General features: G+C 37.2%; 1 protein-coding gene across 3 annotated transcripts in view; it reads right to left on the bottom strand.

Annotated features, from left to right (window-relative positions):
- Positions 1-23641, bottom strand: part of LOC136853072 (xaa-Pro aminopeptidase 1-like) — a 35444-nt gene that overhangs the window by 9702 nt on the left and 2101 nt on the right. Inside the window, exons 2-10 of one of the 3 annotated variants that reach the window (XM_067128334.1) lie at positions 17599-17764; positions 12854-12929; positions 11423-11602; positions 9374-9485; positions 8237-8353; positions 7815-7952; positions 5318-5426; positions 4394-4505; positions 3885-4031 (exon numbers count right to left, since the gene is read on the bottom strand). In XM_067128334.1, the coding sequence (XP_066984435.1) occupies positions 3885-4031; positions 4394-4505; positions 5318-5426; positions 7815-7952; positions 8237-8353; positions 9374-9485; positions 11423-11602; positions 12854-12929; positions 17599-17764 (1157 nt within the window). The remainder of the gene's footprint in view (positions 1-3884; positions 4032-4393; positions 4506-5317; positions 5427-7814; positions 7953-8236; positions 8354-9373; positions 9486-11422; positions 11603-12853; positions 12930-17598; positions 17765-23641) is intronic. The other 2 variants (XM_067128335.1, XM_067128336.1) reach the window with 2 other exon arrangements.

Below are 23641 nucleotides of genomic sequence, written 5' to 3'. Positions count from 1 at the left end.
TGATTCGCTCGTTCGCTATGGGGATCGCTCAGTGCATGTCTCCTGGCTGCCGTGGGGAGGAGAAAGGTTTCTTGCGTAATGTTGAGTGTTGGTTTCTCCTTCCCAATGTGCAATGCTTCCAAGAGGCGTAGGCAGTGGTGGTCAGTAGTTCGGTCAATTATTTCGATGTTCGTGATTATGTCTTTTCTTGCTATTCTCTGGTTATGGATGGTCCTGGCATGATTAAAGATAGCCCCCTCTTGGGCGTGGCAGGAAATCCTCTTGGAGAAACACATGGTGGTCATACCGATGTAAGAACTGAGGCATCCTCGGACGGGGCATGAGTACCGGTATTCCACGTTGGTTTTCTTCAAGGGGTCCTGCTGAGGGGCCGCTGGGTTGTTACGCATAACCAGGCTGCTCGTCTTACTGCTCTTGTAATAAATAACCAGATGTATATTTTTGTTGGAGTCAACAGGGCTGACATTATTCTTGATGATGTTTTTGAGGGCGAGTTCGTCTTCTTTATATTTATGGTGAAATTGTCCTTTATAGAAGAGCTCTATGTGTTCAGGGGCATCGGGGCGAGGTTCCTGATGGTACCATCTATCGATGTTCGCCTTGATAGATTCTTCTATATCCCGGTTTGGGTGTCCATTGTCGACAAGGGTTTGGGCTACACGTTCTATTTCTCCGTGGGTGTCGTTCCAGGGGGAGCAGTGTGAGAGGGCCCTCCTGATGTGGCGCTGATGGTGGAGCGCTTATACCTCTCGGGCACTTTCGCTCGCCCGTTCATACACATGCCCAGGTTCGTGTGTTTCGTGTAGACCCTCGTAGAGAAAGAGGCCTCTCTCTGTTCCACAAGGACGTCAAGGAAGGGGAGGCAGCCGTCTTGGCTCTGCTCGATCGTGAAACTGAGGCAGCTATGGTTGTGGAATGCACGCCTCAGGTTTTCGATCTCCTCTTGCGAATTGGCGCTGACGAAGGTGTCGTCGATGTAGCACACGTACATCTTTGGTTGGCGTATATCTTCGAATACCCTTTGCTCCACAGTGCCCATATAGAAATTGGCGAAGAGGACTCCGAGGGGAGAACCCATCGCCACTCCGTCGATCTGGGTTACATATGGCCACGATGGTTGGAGAAAGGGGCCTTTTTTGTGCAGATTTCCAGGAGGGCGCGAAGGGCATGCTCAGGGATGTTCAGGGATGGGGTGGTGGGGTCCCTATATACACGGTCCAAGATCATTTGGATGTTCTCATCGACGGGGACGTTGGTAAAGAGGGACTCCACATCCATCGAAGCAATACAGCCTCCAGGGGGTGCCGCTCTTAAGGCCTCCAGGAACTCTGCTGACGACTTCAGACTGTGGCTGCTCGGAACATAAGGGGTAAGGATGGTATTTAGACTCTTAGCCAACTGGTATGTCAGGGCAGGAATCTGACTGATGATGGGGCGCAGGGGGTTACCTTGCTTATGCGTCTTGACATTCCCGTAGACGTACCCCAGGTCATAGTCCCCCGTGATTCGTGGTAGGTGAAGGGCGTTAGAGGCAGCGTTGACCATCTCTATGATCCTGTTCGCCTCCCGCCTGATCTCGTCGACAGGGTTCTTAGTAATTCTTTGGAATTTGGTACTGTCCGCCAGGATATCATCCAACTTCCAATGGTAGTCCTCAGTGTTTATGAGGACGAAAGCGGTGGTCTTGTCGGCCCTACGAACGGTGATGTCTTCTCTCTCCCTCAACTGCTTGGCCGCCTCCCTCAGGCGCCGGTCGATGATGTTACTCTTGTAGTCGCCCCGGTCGGTAAGGGCCTCAGCCAACAGGAGGGGTTGAAGGGCGTCCGTCGTACGGAGGTTGCCAAGGTCCTCTTGTCTTCGGATATTATCCATGAGATATTTGATCTCAAGGCGCTTGTCCAGGGGCCTCGGCCGGGTGATGTAGTGGCAGTTAAGTCCCATTTTCAGGATTTCATCTTCTTCGGGAGTCGGAGTATATGATGTGAGATTTATATATCCCTCTTTCTCTTGCGGGAGGCGTAGCTTGACCCCGTTGAGGGCGATCAGTTTCTTGGTGATGGTCCTCATCTTTTTCTCCGCATCTTTCTCTTCCAAGCGACGTAGGCACTCGATGATGTCACTGCAGTGCCCTCGCCCTTGGAGGGTGTTGCTTGCTGTTTCATCCTCTTCTGAGACACTCAAAGGGGCTGCTTCAGGGTTGCTGCTGCGTCGGCGGAAGGCCGCCCACTCGGAGTACAAGTTTTTCTTCTCTCCAAAGAAAGAGAGAAGGCCACACTCGTCGAGGAGATGATGTTTTTGAGGGCGCGTTCGTCTTCTTTATATTTATGGTGAAATTGTCCTTTATAGAAGAGCTCTATGCGTTCAGGGGCATCGGGGCGAGGTTCCCGACGGTACCATCTATCGATGTTCGCCTTGATAGATTCTTCTATATCCCGGTTTGGGTGTCCATTGTCGACGAGGGTTTGGGCTACACGTTCCACCATCAGCGCCTATGTCAGGAGGGCCTCTCACACTGCTCCTCCTGGAACGACACCCACGGAGAAATAGAACGTGTAGCCCAAACCCTCGTCGACAATGGACACCCAAACCGGGACATAGAAGAATCTATCAAGGTGAACATCGATAGATGGTACCGTCAGGAACCTCGCCCTGATGCCCCTGAACGCATAGAGCTCTTCTATAAAGGACAATTTCACCATAAATATAAAGAAGACGAACGCCCTCAAAAAACATCATCGAGAATAATGTCAGCCCTGTTGACTCCAACAAAAATATACATCTGGTTATTTATTACAAGAGCAGTAAGACGAGCAGCCTGGTTATGCGTAACAACCCAGCCCCCCCTTAGCAGGACCCCTTGAAGAAAACCAACGTGGTTCTTACATCGGTATGACCACCATGTGTTTCTCCAAGAGGATTTCCTGCCACGCCCAAGAGGGGGCTATCTTTAATCATGCCAGGACTGTCCATAACCAGAGAATAGCAAGAAAAGACATAATCACGAACATCAAAATAATTGACCGAAGCATTGCACGTTGGGAAGGAGAAACCAACACTCAACATTACGCAAGAAACCTTTCTCCTCCCCACGGCAGCCAGGAGACATGCACCGAGCGATCCCCATAGCGAACGAGCGAATCAAAATTCGGCATCCGAGGATCGAAATTCTCTTCATCCCCAGCACTACAACGCCGCTCGCACGCAAGACGAAAACCGAACATCGACTTGGATGAGTAGGCTCCGCCCGAGGGTACATGCCCTGGGCAGCCAATCATAATTCAGCACCGATCAAGACCACCCCCTATAAATACCAACCCGAGCACCTCGTTTCTTCAGACCTTCTGCAACCACGTCCAGAGGATGACCAACGAGCTGGTCGAAACATGTGGACGGTACCTAGAATAGAACCTAAACCCAGACGAACGATTTCTGATTGGATATTTTAATAAAAGACTTCCCATATTCCGCACACTATCCTTTTCCAACATGAATATTGGCCAATTACTGACTAGCATCGTTGAGCCTGAAAAGCGAATCATAAGGAAGATAGAAAAGACACTATATAAGATAAATTTGCATAATACAGCCATCCTTTTTAATAAGACCTATTATTATTATTATTATTATTATTATTATTATTATTATTAGGTCACAAATTTTCTAGACTCATTTGGTTGATTCAGTGATTTGCTTTCAATGGTTTTGCTTTCAAATGAGGGGTGGAAATTGGAGGCTATGATAAGCTTATGGGGTCAAATGTCTTAGAAATGACCATATATGTTGGACCTCATGGGCATCCCCTTATGGCAAAAAATAAATATCCTGAGTGACTTACCTCATATGAAAGCATCCCTTCCCATAAGTTTATATGAGACTGTTCTTACCTCTGTCTCCATGAAGCTGAGAAAGTCACACAGGGCAACAGCATCCTTCACATGGGCATTTTTCATACCTTCGATCTCCACTTCATTCTTCTGTGCCTTCATGAGAATAACAGGAGATGGTGTGACCATCCTTGATTCAGCCTTTATCTGTGAAAGTTGTTAGTATAATAATATTAACTCACTGCAAAATTCATATTTTGAATGATAAATTCTTAAGCCAAGGTGTTGATCTCAAAGATTGAGACCTAGAAGATCTAGACCTACTGGGAATGCAGTCAAAGTGCACAAGACAAAAGAGAGCAGTGAAAACTCATTTCACCACTAAACTATTGTAGAAAAATCAAGCCTGAAAACAGTAATGGTGGTTGCAATTTATACTTATAGAAAAGAAGAATTAGTAGTAAATTAGGTTGTATTACCATCTGTTTTCTGTACACTATTTATATATTGTAATGCACCGAGTATGCTTAGATTTATGCATGAAAATATTATTTTGCCAACTATCTTACCTTGGAGAGTACTGCATAAGATGCTCCAGTGGCATAAGAGTGGGCTTGTGGTATGATCACTTTTCCTGTTGCTGTACTCAGATGAGTCCAGAAGTTATTGTATTCACTGATTCTGGAATTACATTAGAATACTATAGTTTTTATGTGTAAAGGGTTAATATATGATGAAAGGGTTAACATATGATTGATGATGGGTTGGAAAGCTGTGCTGACGAGTAAAATTTAGTATGGCAGGTCTCTAAAAGCTAGATTTTCATGGCAGTTTACTTAGTCCAGTGTTAGTTAGGTAAGGTAATTTGGGTTATGTCTTTTCCTACTGAACATTAAAAAAAAACTTATTTTTTCCATAGTTATGTCATGGAAATCATTTGCTGGGATTATGTACAATTAAAGTACCTTTGCCATTATGGTAATTGCTTGAAGAAAGTTTATTACCTAAAATCATCTTTAGATTAGAAATCAAGTATACAGTACATGTTTTTATTATAGTGCTCAGTAGAGTAATTTGATACTACAGTAAACCTCCCCCCTTATTCACGGTCTCACTATTCGTGGACTCACGTATTCACAGATTTCTCTGTGGAATGTATCTACCCATTATTCGCAGAAAATTCGCCCATTAGCGGTATTTTTCACTGAGAAATATTCACTAATTACTGTATTTTCATGTCATTTTCATGACTAAATGCACTTTTTGTGATAAAACTATAAAAATGCTCGGGTATAAGCATTTTTAGAGGGTTTTATTTCTGTTTAAACTATCAAAATAGGCAGTTCTAAGTGTTTTTAGAGGGGTTTTAAGTATTTGCAGACTTTAGCTATTTGCGGGGGGGGTGTTGCGGTACGCATCCCCAGTGAATACGGGGGGTTTACTGTATTCTAACTCTGGATTAAATTAGAACTGATAAATGGTAATTTACTCACTTAACCACTCCGCCATCACCAAAATGTTCCCATACATCATCCTTTGTTTTGTTTGTTGGTACAAACAAATTCACCTCATTGGCTGTCACTGTTACGTAGGAGCGGAATACTGTTTACGTATAGAGAAAATTTATTATTTTGTTATGAATGGACCAGTAAGAATTTTAGAGGTAAAAGTTTTTTCTGATAATTTAGGAAATCAAAACAAACAATTGTCATAAATAAGATATTATATCTTTAGTTATTATATTATGTGAAATATGTAAAGAATCTAGTAAAAATCAGTACTAAACACTAGACAGTAAAGTGACTGCACAGTTATGTAAATGTCTGGTGTTTAAATGTATATTTTGTTCAGGGTTATAATTTAGAACAGAGTATTGTATATGGACTGTTTATACTATTTCAGAACTGTCATTAGAATTGATGCCTTTTCATGCGCAAATTTCATGATCTTGTACCATACATTTTAGATTCCTTAGCCTTAAAATTTGCTGATGATAGTTTTGCTATGACAATGAATAGAACAAACTTAGGCAAGCCTATATGTTCAGGAAAAGCATTATTAGTTAGACTTCATTAAGTTGGTTTTGGACCAAATCAAACAGTACTAGGTTAACTAGGTAAAGTTCAATTTGGATGGGTTAGGGAGAGGTATGACCAAATATTATTCATTCATTTAGTTACTAAACTTCCTGCTGGGGAGTTGCAGTGATTTTATTTGAATTTCTCTTGTCTTTTGTGCCATTATAAATGTTTCATTGAATCTGTTCTCCAGTAGTCATACGCTAGGTAACTTCTTCAATTAGTACAGTATTTCTGTGTGTAGAGCCAGTGATTGAAGGTCTATTCTTACATATTTTTTTTATGTTTTAACCATTTTGCAGTTTTTTTTATCAGAAATTAGAGGAAGAAGAGTTTATGACTATTTGGTGATACATAAGGCAGTTTAATGAGTAGGCTAGAGCACTAGGTAGTCAAATGAATTGAGTATTATTAATACAGCAGTTTAAGGAAGGTGCTGTTATGTTATTGACATGAATGATTCCAGTACTGTATTTGATAAAGTTACCTGGCACTGACCCAGCATTACCGCCCTGGCTTAGGCTGAACCATTGCTGTATTACCTTTCTCATTCTGCATCTGCATCACATTTCCTTTGTGAGTTTACAATGCACTTCAAAAAAACTATACAGTGATCTGTTATATGACATTAAACATATGCATCATGGATATGATGCTGTACTTAAGGATAAGATGGTGGAGGTAGGTAAATGATTATCTCCAAGAACCATACTGATCTAATATAGAAACAAAGCATTTGGTTTAGGAACTTCATTCTCTATTTTTCATCCTTTCAATCAGCCATGATGTTTAAGCTATTTATGCTTTTGTGACCAGATGCCAGGTGAAAAAAAAAATTGAGGTTAAGAGAACTGTTCATCTCCATCAAGTGGTTACGTTTTTGGTTTGCCTCTGTTTGTATTTGTCTGGTGACAGGTGTACATTAAAGCTAGTCAGCAGATGTTGGTGAAACTTAATAAATTCACTGGGTAACTTCCTTCAGATAAGGCTTGAAAGGTCACTACAGTAATTAGCAGCGAAGGCAAGGGCTGGTCATTATGTTGTCGAAAAAAGTCCAGGAGACTTATCATACATGTTTATGATCAGCATCTAGTCCCCTACCCCACCCATATTAGGACCTTGGGGAACCAGGTAGATGGCAGTTGACTACTTAACAGTTAGAACAATGTGCCCCCCCAACCCCTCATCCTTATCCCACAAAGACAGTAAAGGCATATTGGTAATGAAAATCTATCAAGCAGAGCAAGGTTTATACTTAAGACTACCACAGTTGGAAGTTCAGGCAATACCATTCAGCTGCTACAGCTTTTGAAGGGTACTTACGAAGGTTGTTCCGCAGTTATGACTGACCATCATCGATATTCATTAAAACTTCATCATCTTGAAGGATTTGTGTAATAAATGTTTTCACCAAGTTTCATCCAAATCCTTTCTTCCTTTCTCATAATAGCTTTTATAATCATATGGAAAAAATTGCTGTTACCTTGACAGAGATTTTGAGTCTGAATGTCATTCCTAGCTAATATTATTTTGATGTTACAACCAAGCATATCAAAAGGTGCACAGGTATAAACAAGAGCCATAAATACAAATGGAAATACTGTATGTATAGTTATTATACCTCAGATCCTTCAGTTCATACCTGCTTTAGCTACTAAATTAAAATTGAGATTTGTACAGTCATAGAGAGGACCCACTGTCCAAGTGCTTTGGGTGGGCAATCGAGACATGACTTAAGCATAAAGTGATACGTACGTAGTGTCAAAAAGGTCCCTCTTAAGAAAAGAAGTTTGAAAAGGCCTTTCTAGTAGGACATTCATATTAAGGCGTTGAAGTTTTGTAGACTGAAGAGCAGCTGTACCAGAAGCACAGTAAATAATGAGAACAAATTTCAGCCGTCCACAGGTCTTACCTGGATTATAAGGAATGTCATTGCCACGAAGGTTCAGGAGCCAAGCGATTTCATCCAAAGCTGTTAAGATTAACATATTTGCTTGGTTTTCTGTCATGATGATTTGTACTTCTTTGACTTTGTCCTGCCAGGATTTTCCTGAAGTAGAATATTGTCAAGATACGTTTATCAGTACTTCATAGATATATTTAATTAGTTTCATGGGATTTTTTTTATTGAATTATATGAATATTTAATTCTACATTATTTATTCCACGTCTTGAAGTGTTGTCTGTTCTTAATATTCAAGTAAACAATTTTAATGTTTTATGTTTATTATCCAAAAGTGTGATGGGTTAAGGTAAGTGTATATAACAGCATTTTCAAAAGTACTTTAAAGAGTAATTATTTGTCCTTTTTTGCAACTCATTTTAGAGACATACCAGCATACTTGAGTTCATGAATGAATATTGGGTCAGATGGATAATCAGGACGGTTGTCTGTTTCCCAAATCAAATCCACAAGGTTTTCCTCCACCTCCACCATCTCAATGCCGAAGACTGTAGAACAGATATGAGAACAGATATGATTAGTTTTCATAGGGTGATACTACCAATGCTGTACCACGTGTGATGCAGTGGAGGTAATACTAGAGGCTCTTTAATGTACTTAGCTCTACAAGTTCTTGAACTTTATTTTGTCTAAATTTTCACCTCTCATCTGAGAACAAACTGTCTGGGCACCACCTGTGAGAGCTAGGAAGTCTGGCTGCCTTATAGATAAACTGCTTTATGCCGATGTGTATTAAAAATCATGCCTTTTGATGTATACTTCACTGGTGCTATGATTAAGATGCTTTAACTAGGTAACAGTGACACCAGAAAATGGTTGAAGTTCTTGAATAACTTGGCTCACTCTTTCAGTGCAGTCTTAAGCCATGCCACAAATACTGTACAGTGCATATATTTTATGTGATATTATGGTTATTTTAACTTGAATATTTTGATGGGTCACTAAAGTTAAATAACTTAAAGAGGAATAGAAACTGATTTTAGTCAAAATGATCTTCTTGGGGTATACGCTTGGGTCTGTAAATGGGAAAATCAGTTTCAAAGATTTACAGTGTATAGAAAATGAACTAGATGTTAAGCTAATATCCACTGTTCAGGAATGCTCATTAAAGTTTCATAGATTTGTTTGTTTGGGTTTGATGGTAGTTCCTTATCTGATTGGCTCGAAGCAATGCATATGGCATAGAATTAAAATTTTGTTGTTTTTTGCTTTGTTTTTCAATTTCTTTGTTGTAAGAGATCCCCTGCAATTGCATCTGTTATTCTGTCTCAGAGAGGAGCATTTGATAAAAATTGCAATTATATTATTTTAATAAGGTAATATATTAATGATAATACAGTAGATACAGTTTAGATTATCTTTTGTAGTTTATGCCTCTTATATAACTTTATAGTAATGATATTATGGAATAAAAAGCCAGCGTACCTACATCAGTTTCAAAGTCGAATTTTGTCTTCACAGGAGGCTTGAGGAAGAAAATACAAGGGGCCTCAAACAATTGAACTTACTCTTAAACTGTTCACTGAGGATCTGCCAGATTTGCGCATCAATCAGTTTCGAATCTGCACCCACTCTGGGCCCTGAAGGTAAGGTCTGAAACCATTCCAGCATAGTCTGGACCTGGAAAAGATGCAGATAAGTAATAAGCTCAAGAGGAGTGATCTAATATCTTGGAAAACATTTTTGTTGTGCAAAGGAAAGATTTATCATTCTTGAAAAGGTTGATTTTTGGATGTCCACAAGATTTAGTCTCAAGTCACTAGTGTGTTAGGGGTTTGGTTATGTGAAGAAAGTGGGAGAAAAGAAGAGAGAAATACCATATATATATATATATATATATATATATATATATATATATATATATATATATATATATATATATATATATATATATATATATATATATATATATATATATTGTGTGTGGTGTGTATATATTGTGTGTGGTGTGTATATACATACATACATATATATGTGTGTATGTCTGTGTGTATGTGTTTGTGTGTACAGGCAGTCCCTGGTTTATGATGGGGGTTCTGTTCTTACGCCGAGTCGTAAGTCAAAAATCGTCCTAAACCAAAAAATTGTCGAAAATTGTCAAAAATCCTAAGAAAACCTTACTTTTAATGCTCTGGGTGTATTGAAAACGATGTAAACTGCATTTTTATTGAGTTTTTCATCAAAAATACCTTCAAATTTTGATTATTCTGCTGTTTTGGAGCCATATTTCTTCAGTCGGATCGGCGTACGATGCATTGTAACCCTGGAACATGCGTCGTAAAGTGGGAAATAATTTCTGATGAATATATCTGAAAAGTGTCATAACCTCGGAATGTCGTAAGCCAGATCCGTCATAAACCAGGGACTGCCTGTATGTATACACTGCAGATGTTAGATAAGAACTTTATCATTATTGGACGATACAGTATTCAAGTCATGAATTCAAACTCAAAGGAGGAAAACTGCCCTGAAATACTGTAGTTAGCACTGAATTTTGAAAGATTTTGGCTTTTGAAACTCTTAAGCCGGGTACACACTTGCAAGCAGGGCAACTGTATCATAACAGTGTTGCGTAAATACGTGTTGCATGGTGTCAAAATGTTGAGGAGGTAACTGCAACGCGTCAAGCATGTAATTTTACTGCGTTCCACCGTGAGCTGTCAGTCAGGCTGCGTTTTTCCAACGATGGCCAACAACATACAAATAGCTGCTGCCACATATATTTATATACATTGTTTTACAAAGACAAAGAGAAATAAAAGGAGATGGTGGCAGTCACAGTTATACACTAGAAGGTTGGAATACAGTAGTCGAGAGTTACTTGCTGACAAGGAGTTCCAAGAAGTTTCTGGCCACTATAAAAACTTCACCAGAATGTTGTCAACAGATTTTGAGTATTTAATAAGATTGGTAGGACCTAAAATTATGAGAAATGACATGCGTATGAGACAGGCTATTACAGTTCAAGAGAAGGTGGCACTTACTATCAGATTTTTAGCAACAGGAGATTCGTATTCAAGTCTGCAATACCTGTTCAAGATTTCAAAGCAAGCTTTCAGTGAAACAGTGCCACACATCTGCCAAGCCATCATTGAAGCACTGTAAAATAACATACACATAAGTTTATTCTCTTTATAATTTTATGTTACCCTTTTCCTTCTTGACAGATATTAAGCAATTTTTCTGAAGAAATCCTGAGAGTGGATTGCAGCCTGGATGATAATAATAATAATAATAATAATAATAATAATAATAATAATAATAATAATAATAATAATAATAATAATGACTGTGCAGCCAGTTGACACACGTGCAAAACAGGTCCCGTCCACACATTTCGCAGCGTGTTGTGTAACATTCCTTTGATGCAACGGGCAAAAACCGACAACTGGTGGAACGGAGTGAAACACGCTCAACGCGCACCTCCTGCTCGTTGCTCGGGCTTGAGGTCCCGTCCACACTGGCGAATTTGCAACAAGAATCTGTCGCGTTACGTACTTTTGTGCACGTGTGTACCCGGCTTTACGTTAAGGTTAGTGACATAAAGCTCTACTCACACTCGCAGCCCCATCCTTCATGAGTATCCAGTTGCAATCGAGTTCGTACTCGGCTTGCAAGAAGTACCTTTCGTAGGTCCACAAAGCTTGCTGGGTCTTGGTGATGATAGCTATTCCAGGACTCTTGCTGAAACCACTGATGTACTTCAGGCGTTCATCCGCAGTCGCCACGTACTCGCTCTGAGAAACCAAGATTTTATTTTGTAATGTATTTTCGTTTGCAGTTATGCCAAGCAAGTTATTAAACTATTTTGTGCCTGTTTTTCCAAAATTTTGACATGCGTCACTTTGCTGTGATATTAAAAATATATTTTTTGTGTTCATTTGTATGATATTCTGATTTGAAGTCGAATCTCCCATGCTGATAATAACAGTTCAGATGTCATACATGTCGTTTTAAGTAGATTTTTGCGTCTTACAGCAGCCTTTAGGGAAATGGGTTCATTGACACACTATTAAGGTTACAATATTAGCAGAGTCAGAATTTTACCCTTAAGGCATCTGAATTCATTTGTCGATCTCTCAGGTTGATTCGTTGATGTTCATTTAGAGGAATAACTTTTTTTTTTTTTTAATCTAAACAGTGTGTTAATTATTCTGATGAAAATGGTTCCTTAGAGTGGAAAGATAACTTAGTAAATATTCTTGTTAAAAGAACGATTATTTTATGTATTTTCATTGGTAAAATAGACACACCATTCTAGCAGAATCATGGCTTCCACTCTATACTTGGAAGATCGTGTAACACATCACATTAATGTCACTTTTTCTTCATAATGAAGTTGGACCAGTGATAATGACTCTTGCAATCAATTTGTATATATGCAGAACTTATTCGAGTAGTGAAAGCAGTGATTAGTATTGTTCGCATTTGAGAGGTATGAATGCTATAGCTATGAAATCTATTTGAGAGCAACAAAGCTGCAGTTGAGAGCCACACACACACACACACATATGTATATGAAAAGTTAGCATGCACACAATTATATATATGTATACATATATATATATATATATATATATATATACATATGTATATATATATATATATAGTATACATATATATATGTATACTGTATATATATAATATACAATATATATATATATATATATATATATATATATATATATATATATATATATATATATATATATATATATATACATACATACATACATACATACATACATATATGTATATCTATATATGCATGTGTGTGCATGCTAATTCTTCATAGATTGTACTCTAATCTATAGAAGCTTAGGTTAACTCATGAAAGGCATATCTATGATCTTGGCATGGAATTGAATGCAGTTAACATTACAGTAGTAACAAAAAGTAATAGTTAACGTGAAGTGGCAGCCGTTTGACTGTTTTAGTGATACAATAGTAGTAGCAGTATTTAAAAATTGGTAGTTTGAGCCGCTTGCCTGGTGTTCATCGTTGCTCGGGATAATATAAGCTTCCAAGTTGTGCGTCTCCATTTCCTTGCGCAGGTTTGCTACTCTGAAAGATAATTATTAAAGATGGCTCAGTTTATTTACTTACTTCCCAATCTTATTGTTTTTAGTTACATATTCAGTTGTAGTTGTTAAATGTGGTTATTCAAATCTATTGCTTATATAATATAAATATATATATATATGATAACACACACACACACACACACACACACATATATATATATATATATATATATATATATATATATACATATATATATATATATATATATATATATATATATATATATATATATATATATATATATATATATGCATATATACACTACTTTTTCTCCTTTGCTATTATATTATTTTCCACATAAAGACATTCTGTTCTCTATTTGTTTGTAATGAAAGTGTACTACCAATTAGCTTCCATACTAATGCATGGACATTAATAATAATAATCATCATCAACATCATCATGATTATCAAAAGTGAACTTTCCATTTATGACAATTTTAATTACTAACTGGTTTTCATTGTTTAATCTGGCAATATAAAATCCATGACGGAAATGGTAAAAAATGAGCCTTATTAGTAGATAGATAGAGAGAGAGAGAGAGAGAGAGAGAGAGAGAGAGAGAGAGAGCCATTTCAAATTACTGCAACAATATCTGCATATTTCCAGTAAATTCACCAAGAAATGTACTAGAATTGTTGGATGGTACTTTTACTGAAGAAATGTACTCACACATACAGTAGTCGTATAATATAATGATACATCTTACAGTATATTATATGACTGTGTGGTACATTTCTTCAGTAAAATACTATCCATCAATTTCTTGGTGAAATTACTGGAAGTAAGAGAGTTATTGCTGCAGTAATTTGAAATCTCTCTCTCTCTCTCTCTCTCTCTTCTCTCTCTCTCTCTCTTAGTAGGGCCGTACTTTACCATTTCCGTCGCGATTTTTTATTGCCAGGTTAAACAACGAAAGTCAGTTAGTAATCAAAATTATTGTCATAAATGGAAAGTTCACTTTTGATAATCATAATGACGATGATTATTATTATAATTATTAGGAAAAAGACCTTCTTTAATACAGGTTTTGTTAAACAAAATGGCAGTTTCAACAGCATTTATTTTATATAGTAAACGCTCAGTTCGTCATATCAGTTGCTTTTCTTGCGCTGGAATGGTTGCAAGCAATTGACCGATATTGTGGATGTCCTTGTTGAGCTGAAGGAGGACTCGTTCCCTACCACGGTGTATACCAAATCTACGAACCTTGGTATATGCCTGAACGGCAACAGCGAGTGCCCCGAGAGATACAAGAACTCCACCATCACCGCCTACGCCAGGAGGGCCCTTACCCACTGTTCGTTGTGGACCGACACGCACCTTGAAATGAAACGGAGGCAAGCCTCCCAGGTATTAGTTAATAATGGTCCTCCAATACACCTGAGATGATCACCTTCTCCTACAAAGGGAATTACCCCTCACGATATAAGGAGGACTAACGGACCCTGAAAAATATCATTAGGGACAACGTCACCCCCACCGACAGCAGCAAGAAGATCCAGCTGGTTATCTTCTACAGGAGCAAGAAGACGTGCAGTCTAGTGATGAAGAACAACCCTGCCCCTCCCCAAGATTCCATGAAGAGGACGAATGTCATACACCGATACACGTGCCCTTTCCGAGGATGTCCTGGAACTTACATCGGCATGACATCCATGCGCCTCTCCAAACGGATCTCCTGCCATGCCCAGGAGGGAACCATCTTAAATCACTGTAAGACTGCCCACAACCAGAGGATCCGCCGCAGCGACATTGTCGGATATTTCGAAATTACCGACGGCGCCCCCGATCTTCGTCGTCTTCGCATCCTGGAGGCGCTCCACATAGGAAAGGAAAAACCGAGCCTAAATGTGACTCAGGAGACCTTCCTTCTCCCTACAGCCGTCAGGAAAGCCGAGGACAACCAGGCAAGACCCACATCCCAACCTACGCCCCTTGAGGACGACCTCCAGAGAACCGAGGGTGATCGCCTAAAGTGAGATCTCACCCCGAGGACGACCTGCAAGATCGCTCCTCACACTCACCTACGACTCAAAGACGCCCCGACGTCGAGGACGACTTTAACCCTCGCCCCAAGGACGCCCTTCCAACACCCGAGGAAGACAGAGACGCCGCCCTTCACCTTGAGAACGATCGGTTAACCCGCCTTCCTCGAGAAATTGCACCATCGCCGATCAGCCCTAGGCTTAGATCGAGGAGAAGACAGCCAATCAGGAGCCGCCTTTCCGATGACGTCACGGCCGGATAGCCAATGAAAAATCCTGTCCTGAATGATGCTCTAACGAGAAGGGCGAAACTAGTCGACACCCAACGAGAACTACCTCCTACTCATCACTAAACCACCGGAAACGAATATCGGTCAATTGTTTGCAACCATTCCAGCGCAAAAAAAGCAATTGATAAGACGAATAGAGCGTTTACTGTATAAAATAAATGCTGTTGAAACTGCCATTTTATTTTTAAAAAACCTGTATTATTATTATTATTATTATTATTATTATTATTATTATTATTATTATTATTATTATTATTATTATTATTATTATTATTAATGTGCATGCATTACTATGGAAGCTAAATGGTATTGGACTTTCATTACAAACATATGCAGAACAGAATATCTTTATGTGGGGAATAATATAATAGCAAAGGAGAAAATAATATATATATATATATATATATATATATATATATATATATATATATATATATATATATATATATATATATATATATATATATATATATATATATATATATATATATATATATATATATACACACACAGATATACATATACATGAATATATAAAAGCAATAGATTTGAATATCTACATTTACTTACTGCAACTGAATATGTTACTAAAAACAATAAGATTGGGAAGTAATTAATCAAACCGAGTAAAAAAATAAGTAAAGAAACTTAAACTCTGCCCTTGTGGAAGAAGCCTCTAGCACCCTGGAAGGCTGTGGCACCATGGAAGGCCCAGGGACCAAGACATATCATTCTATTTCGCTGCTAAAGACTGTCCACCAGAATTTGTTTAATTTGTCCTCTTGTAAAATAGACAAAGAATCTCGTCCATTTCTGTAACATCTAAACGGAAATTGAACTGCATTTTTTAAATTTCTAAGCAGAATACATAATAAAATTAGGTTTGTGTCTCCACTAGCAGAATGAACAAAAGTTTTGGCTCTTCACTAGCAAATGAGGTAATAGATTACGTACAACTTTTCTTGTAGTAAAGAGAAGATAGAATCTATTCAGTTTTTCTGCTGGCAAGGACTAATCCACAGCTTAAGCGCTGCTTGATGTGGATCCACATTCTCTTGCTAAAATGTATTGATATTAATTTATCTATATTTTTGTTTTCTTGGCCATATATTCGTATTATAGAAATATTATTTTAGACTTTATTCATTACATTTTTTTATTATTGCTTATATAGCCTACACTGGTATTCACCAAGTTTTTATTTCCTGTGTTCTGTCCTGATTTCACAAACGAACTAATAGTACAGTTGAATTGAACTGATTGAATTGAATATAGGATTTAGGTCAAAGGCCAAGGACTGGGACTTATGAGCTCATTCAGCACTGAAACGGAAACTGACAGTAAAAGGTTAGAAAGGTGTAACAGGAGGAAAACCTCGCAGTTGCACTGTGAATCAATTGTTAAGAGAGGGTTGAGGAAAGTAACATGGAAGAAAGGGAATATGCGACGAGGTACGGTAAAAGGAACGAAAGGGGTTGCAGCTAGGGGCCTAAGGCACACTGCAAAGAACCTTAAGTAGTGCCTACAGTGCACCGCATGAGGTGCACTGGGGCACTACCCCCGTACGGGATAGTGCAGTTGTGACACCAAATAGTTCTTGATCAGTCTGGCAGTCGTAGATGGATATTCTGTTCAGCGGAAGCTTTGCTGTGACTTATCTTGTTTTCCTAAACCAATATATGTCTGACTCTGGCAGCTGTGACGCTTAAGCTGTGGATTAGGTCTTGCTAGCAGAAAAACAGAATGGATTCTGTTTTCTCTTTACTAAAAGAAAAATTGGACGTAATCTATTACCTCATTTGCTAGTGAAGAGCCAAAACTTTTGTTCATTCTGCTAGACGAGACACAAACCTAATTTTATTATGTATTCTGGTAAGAATTAAAAAAAAAGCAGTTCAATTTCCATTTAGATGTTCCAGAAACGGAACGAAACTCTTTGTCTATTTTACGTAGTGTAATGTTGAATCGTTCTTGGCAAGTTCATGAGCTTAGGTATTTTTCAAAAGAGTTTGTTAATAATAATAATAATAATAATAATAATAATAATAATAATAGAGAAATAAATCCACAGTTATGTGTGGGTATTTATATTTAAAAATAAATTTCTACAGAGAGCTTTCGGGAACCTGTTCGATTCCCCTTTTTAGTGTTTATACATCACCGCGCCAGACTGAAAAGGGGGAATCGAACAGATTCCCGAAAACTCTCCGTAGAGATTTATTTTTAAACATCAATACCCACACAAAACTGTGGATTTGTTTATCCATTTCAAGACTCGTGCTACTTTGAGTATTTTTATTTTTTAATAATAATAATAATAATAATAATAATAATAATAATAATAATAATAATAACCGCCTTAAAACTCACCTCTGGGTAGTATCGACACGGGATGGCAGTACCACTTGATCATCACCGCAGAGGAGGCGGTCACTTGTAGTGCGTGCGGTCAAAGACGTTTTAGATCTCAGCACATTTGTGGCCAGCATTCTACTTTCTGTTTGTCTGAGGAGGACCGGGTTGGCTGCGACACCTGCTGGTAATGATAACTGGGTCACACACACACACACACACACACACACATATATTTTATATATATATATATATATATATATATATATATATATATATATATATATATATATATATATATATATATTATATATATATATCTAAAATGCTACTGATTGGGTTACTGGTGGGTCGGGAAGTTGGGTCAAACTTGCTTGTATGTTAGGCAGCAATCTGCCCGGGAAAAACCTCAGGTACAGAGGTACTTAGACTCCAACTTCTTTTATGACTTGCGTGGGTCAGTTTGCAACGCCCTCGGCTTTCATTTGAGAGACCTGGGTTCTGATCTTGATGTGAGCCAGAAATTTATATATATATATATATATATATATATATATATATATATATATATATATATATATATATATATATATATATATATATATATATATATATATATATATATAGTCGGATGTATGGATAGGAAGAACAGTCAGCTCATCATTGACAAATTTATTAATAACTGCGCTTCAGGATCACCCATATCCCATCTTTTCTGGCTAAAAAGATACGAAAAACACTAATTAAAACTTAAAAGAGAGTTTACAAAATTAAAATGCTTTAAAGAGTGAAAATGACAATGACAAAATAAGGAATAGAATACCTTCTGTAGTAAAGTCCAGAGGATGAAAGTTTGATGAGAGTAAACAAAGTTAGAAGTAAACAGGAATAGGGAGGGTACTAGGCTATGTATAAGGGGTTGAAGTTAAATGATTATTGAGAGATGGAACAATTTTCTTGATAACCAAGGATTCCAAAATATTAAGGTGTTCCTTCTGCGTTGTGGTCACTATTTCAAAGTTTTTATAATTTATTGGTTTTACAAATTAATGAATGATTCCTAATGTTGGACATTTCAGGTTTTGCTAGCCTAAGACCAGTACGATAGCTCAATCCACTGTGGCAATCTGCCCTCACTTTGAGCAACCGGCGCGTACTTCCGACATAAATCTGTTACGGACTGCAACAGCAAGTATATTTGTACACCACGCCCGACTGCATCAATGGAGTGGAGTCGCTCCTTGTGTCTAAAAAGGCTACCAAGACTTTTGGGGTTCTTCAAAATTATGTTGACCTTGACAGCTGGGAAGTGTTTGGTTATAATCTGCTTCAGATGTCGTAAAAATCACCACCATGTACAAAAGGAAAGGAAAAGTAGTATTCTAATTTGGGAACATCGAAAGAAGGAGAGGGAGGGCTAAAATAGTCATTTAAAATGTCCTTTATTTTATGTTGGAATAAAGTCAAGGAAAACAATTTTTGTTGAAAATATTTTTGTAAAAAGGAAATTTCGTTATGGAAGGAGGACCAATCAGAAGAAAGTGAAAGGGCTCTATGGATAAGGGTGGTTAAGGAATTTAGCTTGAAATTGAATGCACAGGAGCTATAAAAATTAAGGCCCAGACCTGTAAAAGTAAGTTTTCTATAAGTACTAACTTTGAAACCTTCAGGAGATCGGGAAACTTCAGTGTCTAGAAAGGGGAGTTTACTATTACTTTCTTTTTCTAGCGTAAAGTTGATATTGTTGTGTAAACTATTTGGATAATCTAAAAAGGAGTCTGCGTGGTGTGGGTGTTTGAAAAGGACAAAGGTGTCATCAACGTAGCGTTTGTAAAAAGGGGGTTTAAAATCAGTAGGACAGCTGTCCAGCAGCTGACCTTCAAGATGGCACATAAAGATATCGGCCATAGCGCAACTCAAAGGACTCCCCATACCAACACCATCCGTCTGTATATATACTTTATCATTAAAGACGAAAGCTGTGTCCTTCACAGCAAGTTCCAACAATTTTCTAAAATCTGATGAACTAAAATTATTAAAAGTGGAGTCAGGAGTGGGGAACAACCGATCAATAACTATTTGTATGGTCTCATTCACAGGGATGTTGGTGAATAGCGATTTAACGTCTAAACTAGCCATGTACAAGTCAGAATCTTGCAGTATAATATTTTCTTTGAATTTTAAGGAGTTAGACAAGTTATTTGGATTCTTTGTAAGTGGTTCAAGCAAGGTGGCTAGGAATTTGGCTATTTTGTAATTGGGCGTGGTATATGATGATAGAATGGGTCTTAGGGGGATATTAGATTTGTGGATTTTTGGCAGTCCATACATGACTCCATAGCTGGACCCCGTCACCAACAGGTCATTATATGTTAGCTGGTCAACAACACCCCTGTCCTTCAAAGATCTCAAGAAACGATTGATTTTGTCTTCGTTTTTATAAATCAAACGATAGTCTTTATCACCTATTACAAAATAGCCAAATTCCTAGCCACCTTGCTTGAACCACTTACAAAGAATCCAAATAACTTGTCTAACTCCTTAAAATTCAAAGAAAATATTATACTGCAAGATTCTGACTTGTTTGTTCCCCACTCCTGACTTACTACTTTTAATAATTTTAGTTCATCAGATTTCAGAAAATTGTTGGAACTTGCTGTGAAGGACACAGCTTTCGTCTTTAATGATAAAGTATATATACAGACGGATGGTGTTGGTATGGGGAGTCCTTTGAGTTGCACTATGGCCGATATCTTTATAAATATCTTGAAGGTCAGCTGCTGGACAGCTGTCCTTCTGATTTTAAACCCTTTTTACAAAACGCTACGTTGATGACACCTTTGTCCTTTTCAAACACCCACACCACGCAGACTCCTTTTTAGATTATGCAAATAGTTTACACAACAATATCAACTTTACGCTAGAAAAAGAAAGTAATAGTAAACTCCCTTCTCCTGAAGGTTTTCAAAGTTAGTACTTATAGAAAACTTACTTTTACAGGTCTGGGCCTTAATTTTTATAGCTCCTGTGCATTCAACTTCAAGCTAAATTCTTAATTAACCACCCTTATCCATAGAGCCCTTTCACTTTCTTCTGATTGGTCCTCCTTCCATAACGAAATTTCCTTTTACAAAAATATTTTCAACAAAATTGTTTTCCTTGACTTTATTCCAACATAAAATAAAGGACATTTTAAATGACTATTTTAGCCCTCCCTCTCCTTCTTTCGATGTTCCCAAATTAGAATACTACTTTTCCTTTCCTTTTGTACATGGTGGTGATTTTTTACGACATCTGAAGCAGATTATAACCAAACACTTCCCAGCTGTCAAGGTCAACATAATTTTGAAGAACCCCAAAAGTCTTGGTAGCCTTTTTAGACACAAGGAGCGACTCCCTCCATTGATGCAGTCGGGCGTGGTGTACAAATATACTTGCTGTTGCAGTCCGTAACAGATTTATGTCGGAAGTACGCGCCGGTTGCTCAAAGTGAGGGCAGATTGCCACAGTGGATTGAGCTATCGTACTGGTCTTAGGCTAGCAAAACCTGAAATGTCCAACATTAGGAATCATTCATTAATTTGTAAAAACCCAATAAATTATAAAAACTTTGAAATAGTGACCACAACGCAGAAGGAACACCTTAATATTTTGGAATCCTTGGTTATCAAGAAAATTGTTCCATCTCTCAATAATCATTTAACTTCAACCCCTTATACATAGCCTAGTACCCCTCCCCTATTCCTGTTTACTTCCTAACTTTGTTTACTCATCAAACTTTCATCCTCTGGACTTTACTACAGAAGGTATTCTATTCCTTATTTTGTCATTGTCATTTTCACTCTTTAAAGCATTTTAATTTTTGTAAACTCTCTTTTAAGTTTTAATTAGTGTTTTTCGTATCTTTTTATTAATAGCAGCTATTAATAAATTTGTCAATGATGAGCTGACTGTTCTTCCTATCCATACATCCGACTATAAGACTGTTTGGTTTAGCCTCCCTGAAATAAGAATATATATATATATATATATATATATATATATATATATATATATATATATATATATATATATATATATATATACATATACATACATACATATATATATATATATATATATATACATATACATACATATATATATATATATATATATATATATATATATATATATATATATATATATATATATATATATATATAAATCTTTGCTAGATTGGCCAATATAAAAAGAGGGGCATATATTATGTTGTTGTTTTCTTTAGGGATATTTTTATTAACATTCTTTTGAGTGTGTTATTATAAGAAAAACGAGGTTTACATTAAAAGGTTTTAACAATAATTTTATGTTTTCAAAACCACTAAAATAAGGCAAGCTAAGAATGTTCTTATGGGTTTCTTTCTTCATGTTACTTTCACTATAAAACTTTTTGTGGGCTTTGTTATAAAAAATATCTAGTATATGTGAAGGATAACATAAATCTGTCCCTATTTTTCTTATGTATTCAATTTCTTTATCCAAATACTGGGGACTGACAATGCGCAATGCTCGTAAAAACATAGAGGAAAAAATTGATATTTTGATGTTGAGGTGATGGCCTGAGTATAAATGGACATAAGTTAAGTTGTTGGTTGGTTTCCTATAAATACTGAATTTACATTGAAATGGTTCTCTATGTATTAAAACATCTAAGAAAGGGAGGCAATTGTCTTTTTCTAATTCTAACGTAAACTTAATGGATGGTACCTGGTTATTCAAATTACAGAGTAAATCATTGACATCAATACCAGCAGGCAAAACAGCTAAAATATCGTCAACATACCTATACCACTTAAAAGGAGTATAAATGATGTTAGGTATATATTGTTTTTCAAAGAATTCCATGTACAAGTTTGAGAGGAGTCGGGATAAAGGGTTGCCCAATTTTCCTGCTCGCTATAAGAAAAGCTTGACCGACCTTAAAAAAGAATACAATCCACATCACAAAAGTTGATAAATCGAATAGTATTGTAATTTTAGATAAAGTTGACTACATATCACGTATGCAAGCCCTACTGGATGATGATACGACATACAAAAACTAACAAAATTCCCCTTGATCAAGTCATAAAAAGTTTCAACAGCGCAGTGAAAAAAATCCTTAAAGATAAAAAAGAACTAATAGGTCAGTTGTCGGTAAAATTTCCCTCGTTACCTTACTTTGTACGGATTAGTAAAAACACACAAAGAAAACAATCCTATGCGGCCTATTATCAGTACTGTTGGCTCAATATCATATAAACTTTCGAAATATATTACCAAACTCTTGTCTCCGTTACTTGGAACTATCTCAGATTCTCATGTATATAATAGTCTAGATTTAGTTGATAAATTAAACAAAATCACTTTTTGCCCCACTGAAAGATTCGTTAGTTTTGATGATTGTTCTCTTTTTACTAAAGTCCCTATAGATTCTATTTTAGAGTGTCTTAGTAATGAATTGATCCATCACGAATTACCTCTACCTGTAAGTCATATAATTTCTCTCACTAAGTTGTGCATTTGTGATCGTAAGTTTATATTCAATGGTGCATTTTACCAACAAATATTTGGTATGGCAATGGGCAACCCTTTATCCCCACTCCTCTCAGACTTGTACATGGAATTTTTTGAAAAACGGTATATACCTAATATCATTTATACTCCTTTAAAGTGGTATAGGTATGTTGACGATATTTTAGCTGTTTTGCCTGCTGGTATTGATGTCAATGACTTACTCTGTAATTTGAATAACCAGGTACCATCCATTAAGTTTACGTTAGAATTAGAAAAAGACAATTGCCTCCCTTTCTTAGATGTTTTAATACATAGAGAACCATTTCAATGTCAATTCAGTATTTATAGGAAACCAACCAACAACTTAACTTATGTCCATTTATATTCAGGCCATCACCTCAACATCAAAATATCAATTTTTTCCTCTATGTTTTTACGAGCATTGCGCATTGTCAGTCCCCAGTATTTGGATAAAGAAACTGAATACATAAGAAAAATAGGGACAGATTTATGTTATCCTTTA

The sequence above is a fragment of the Macrobrachium rosenbergii genome, chromosome 26, assembly GCF_040412425.1.
Source record: "Macrobrachium rosenbergii isolate ZJJX-2024 chromosome 26, ASM4041242v1, whole genome shotgun sequence".
NCBI classification, from domain to species: Eukaryota; Metazoa; Arthropoda; class Malacostraca; order Decapoda; family Palaemonidae; genus Macrobrachium; species Macrobrachium rosenbergii.
This window is presented reverse-complemented; position numbering and strand designations above follow the sequence as displayed.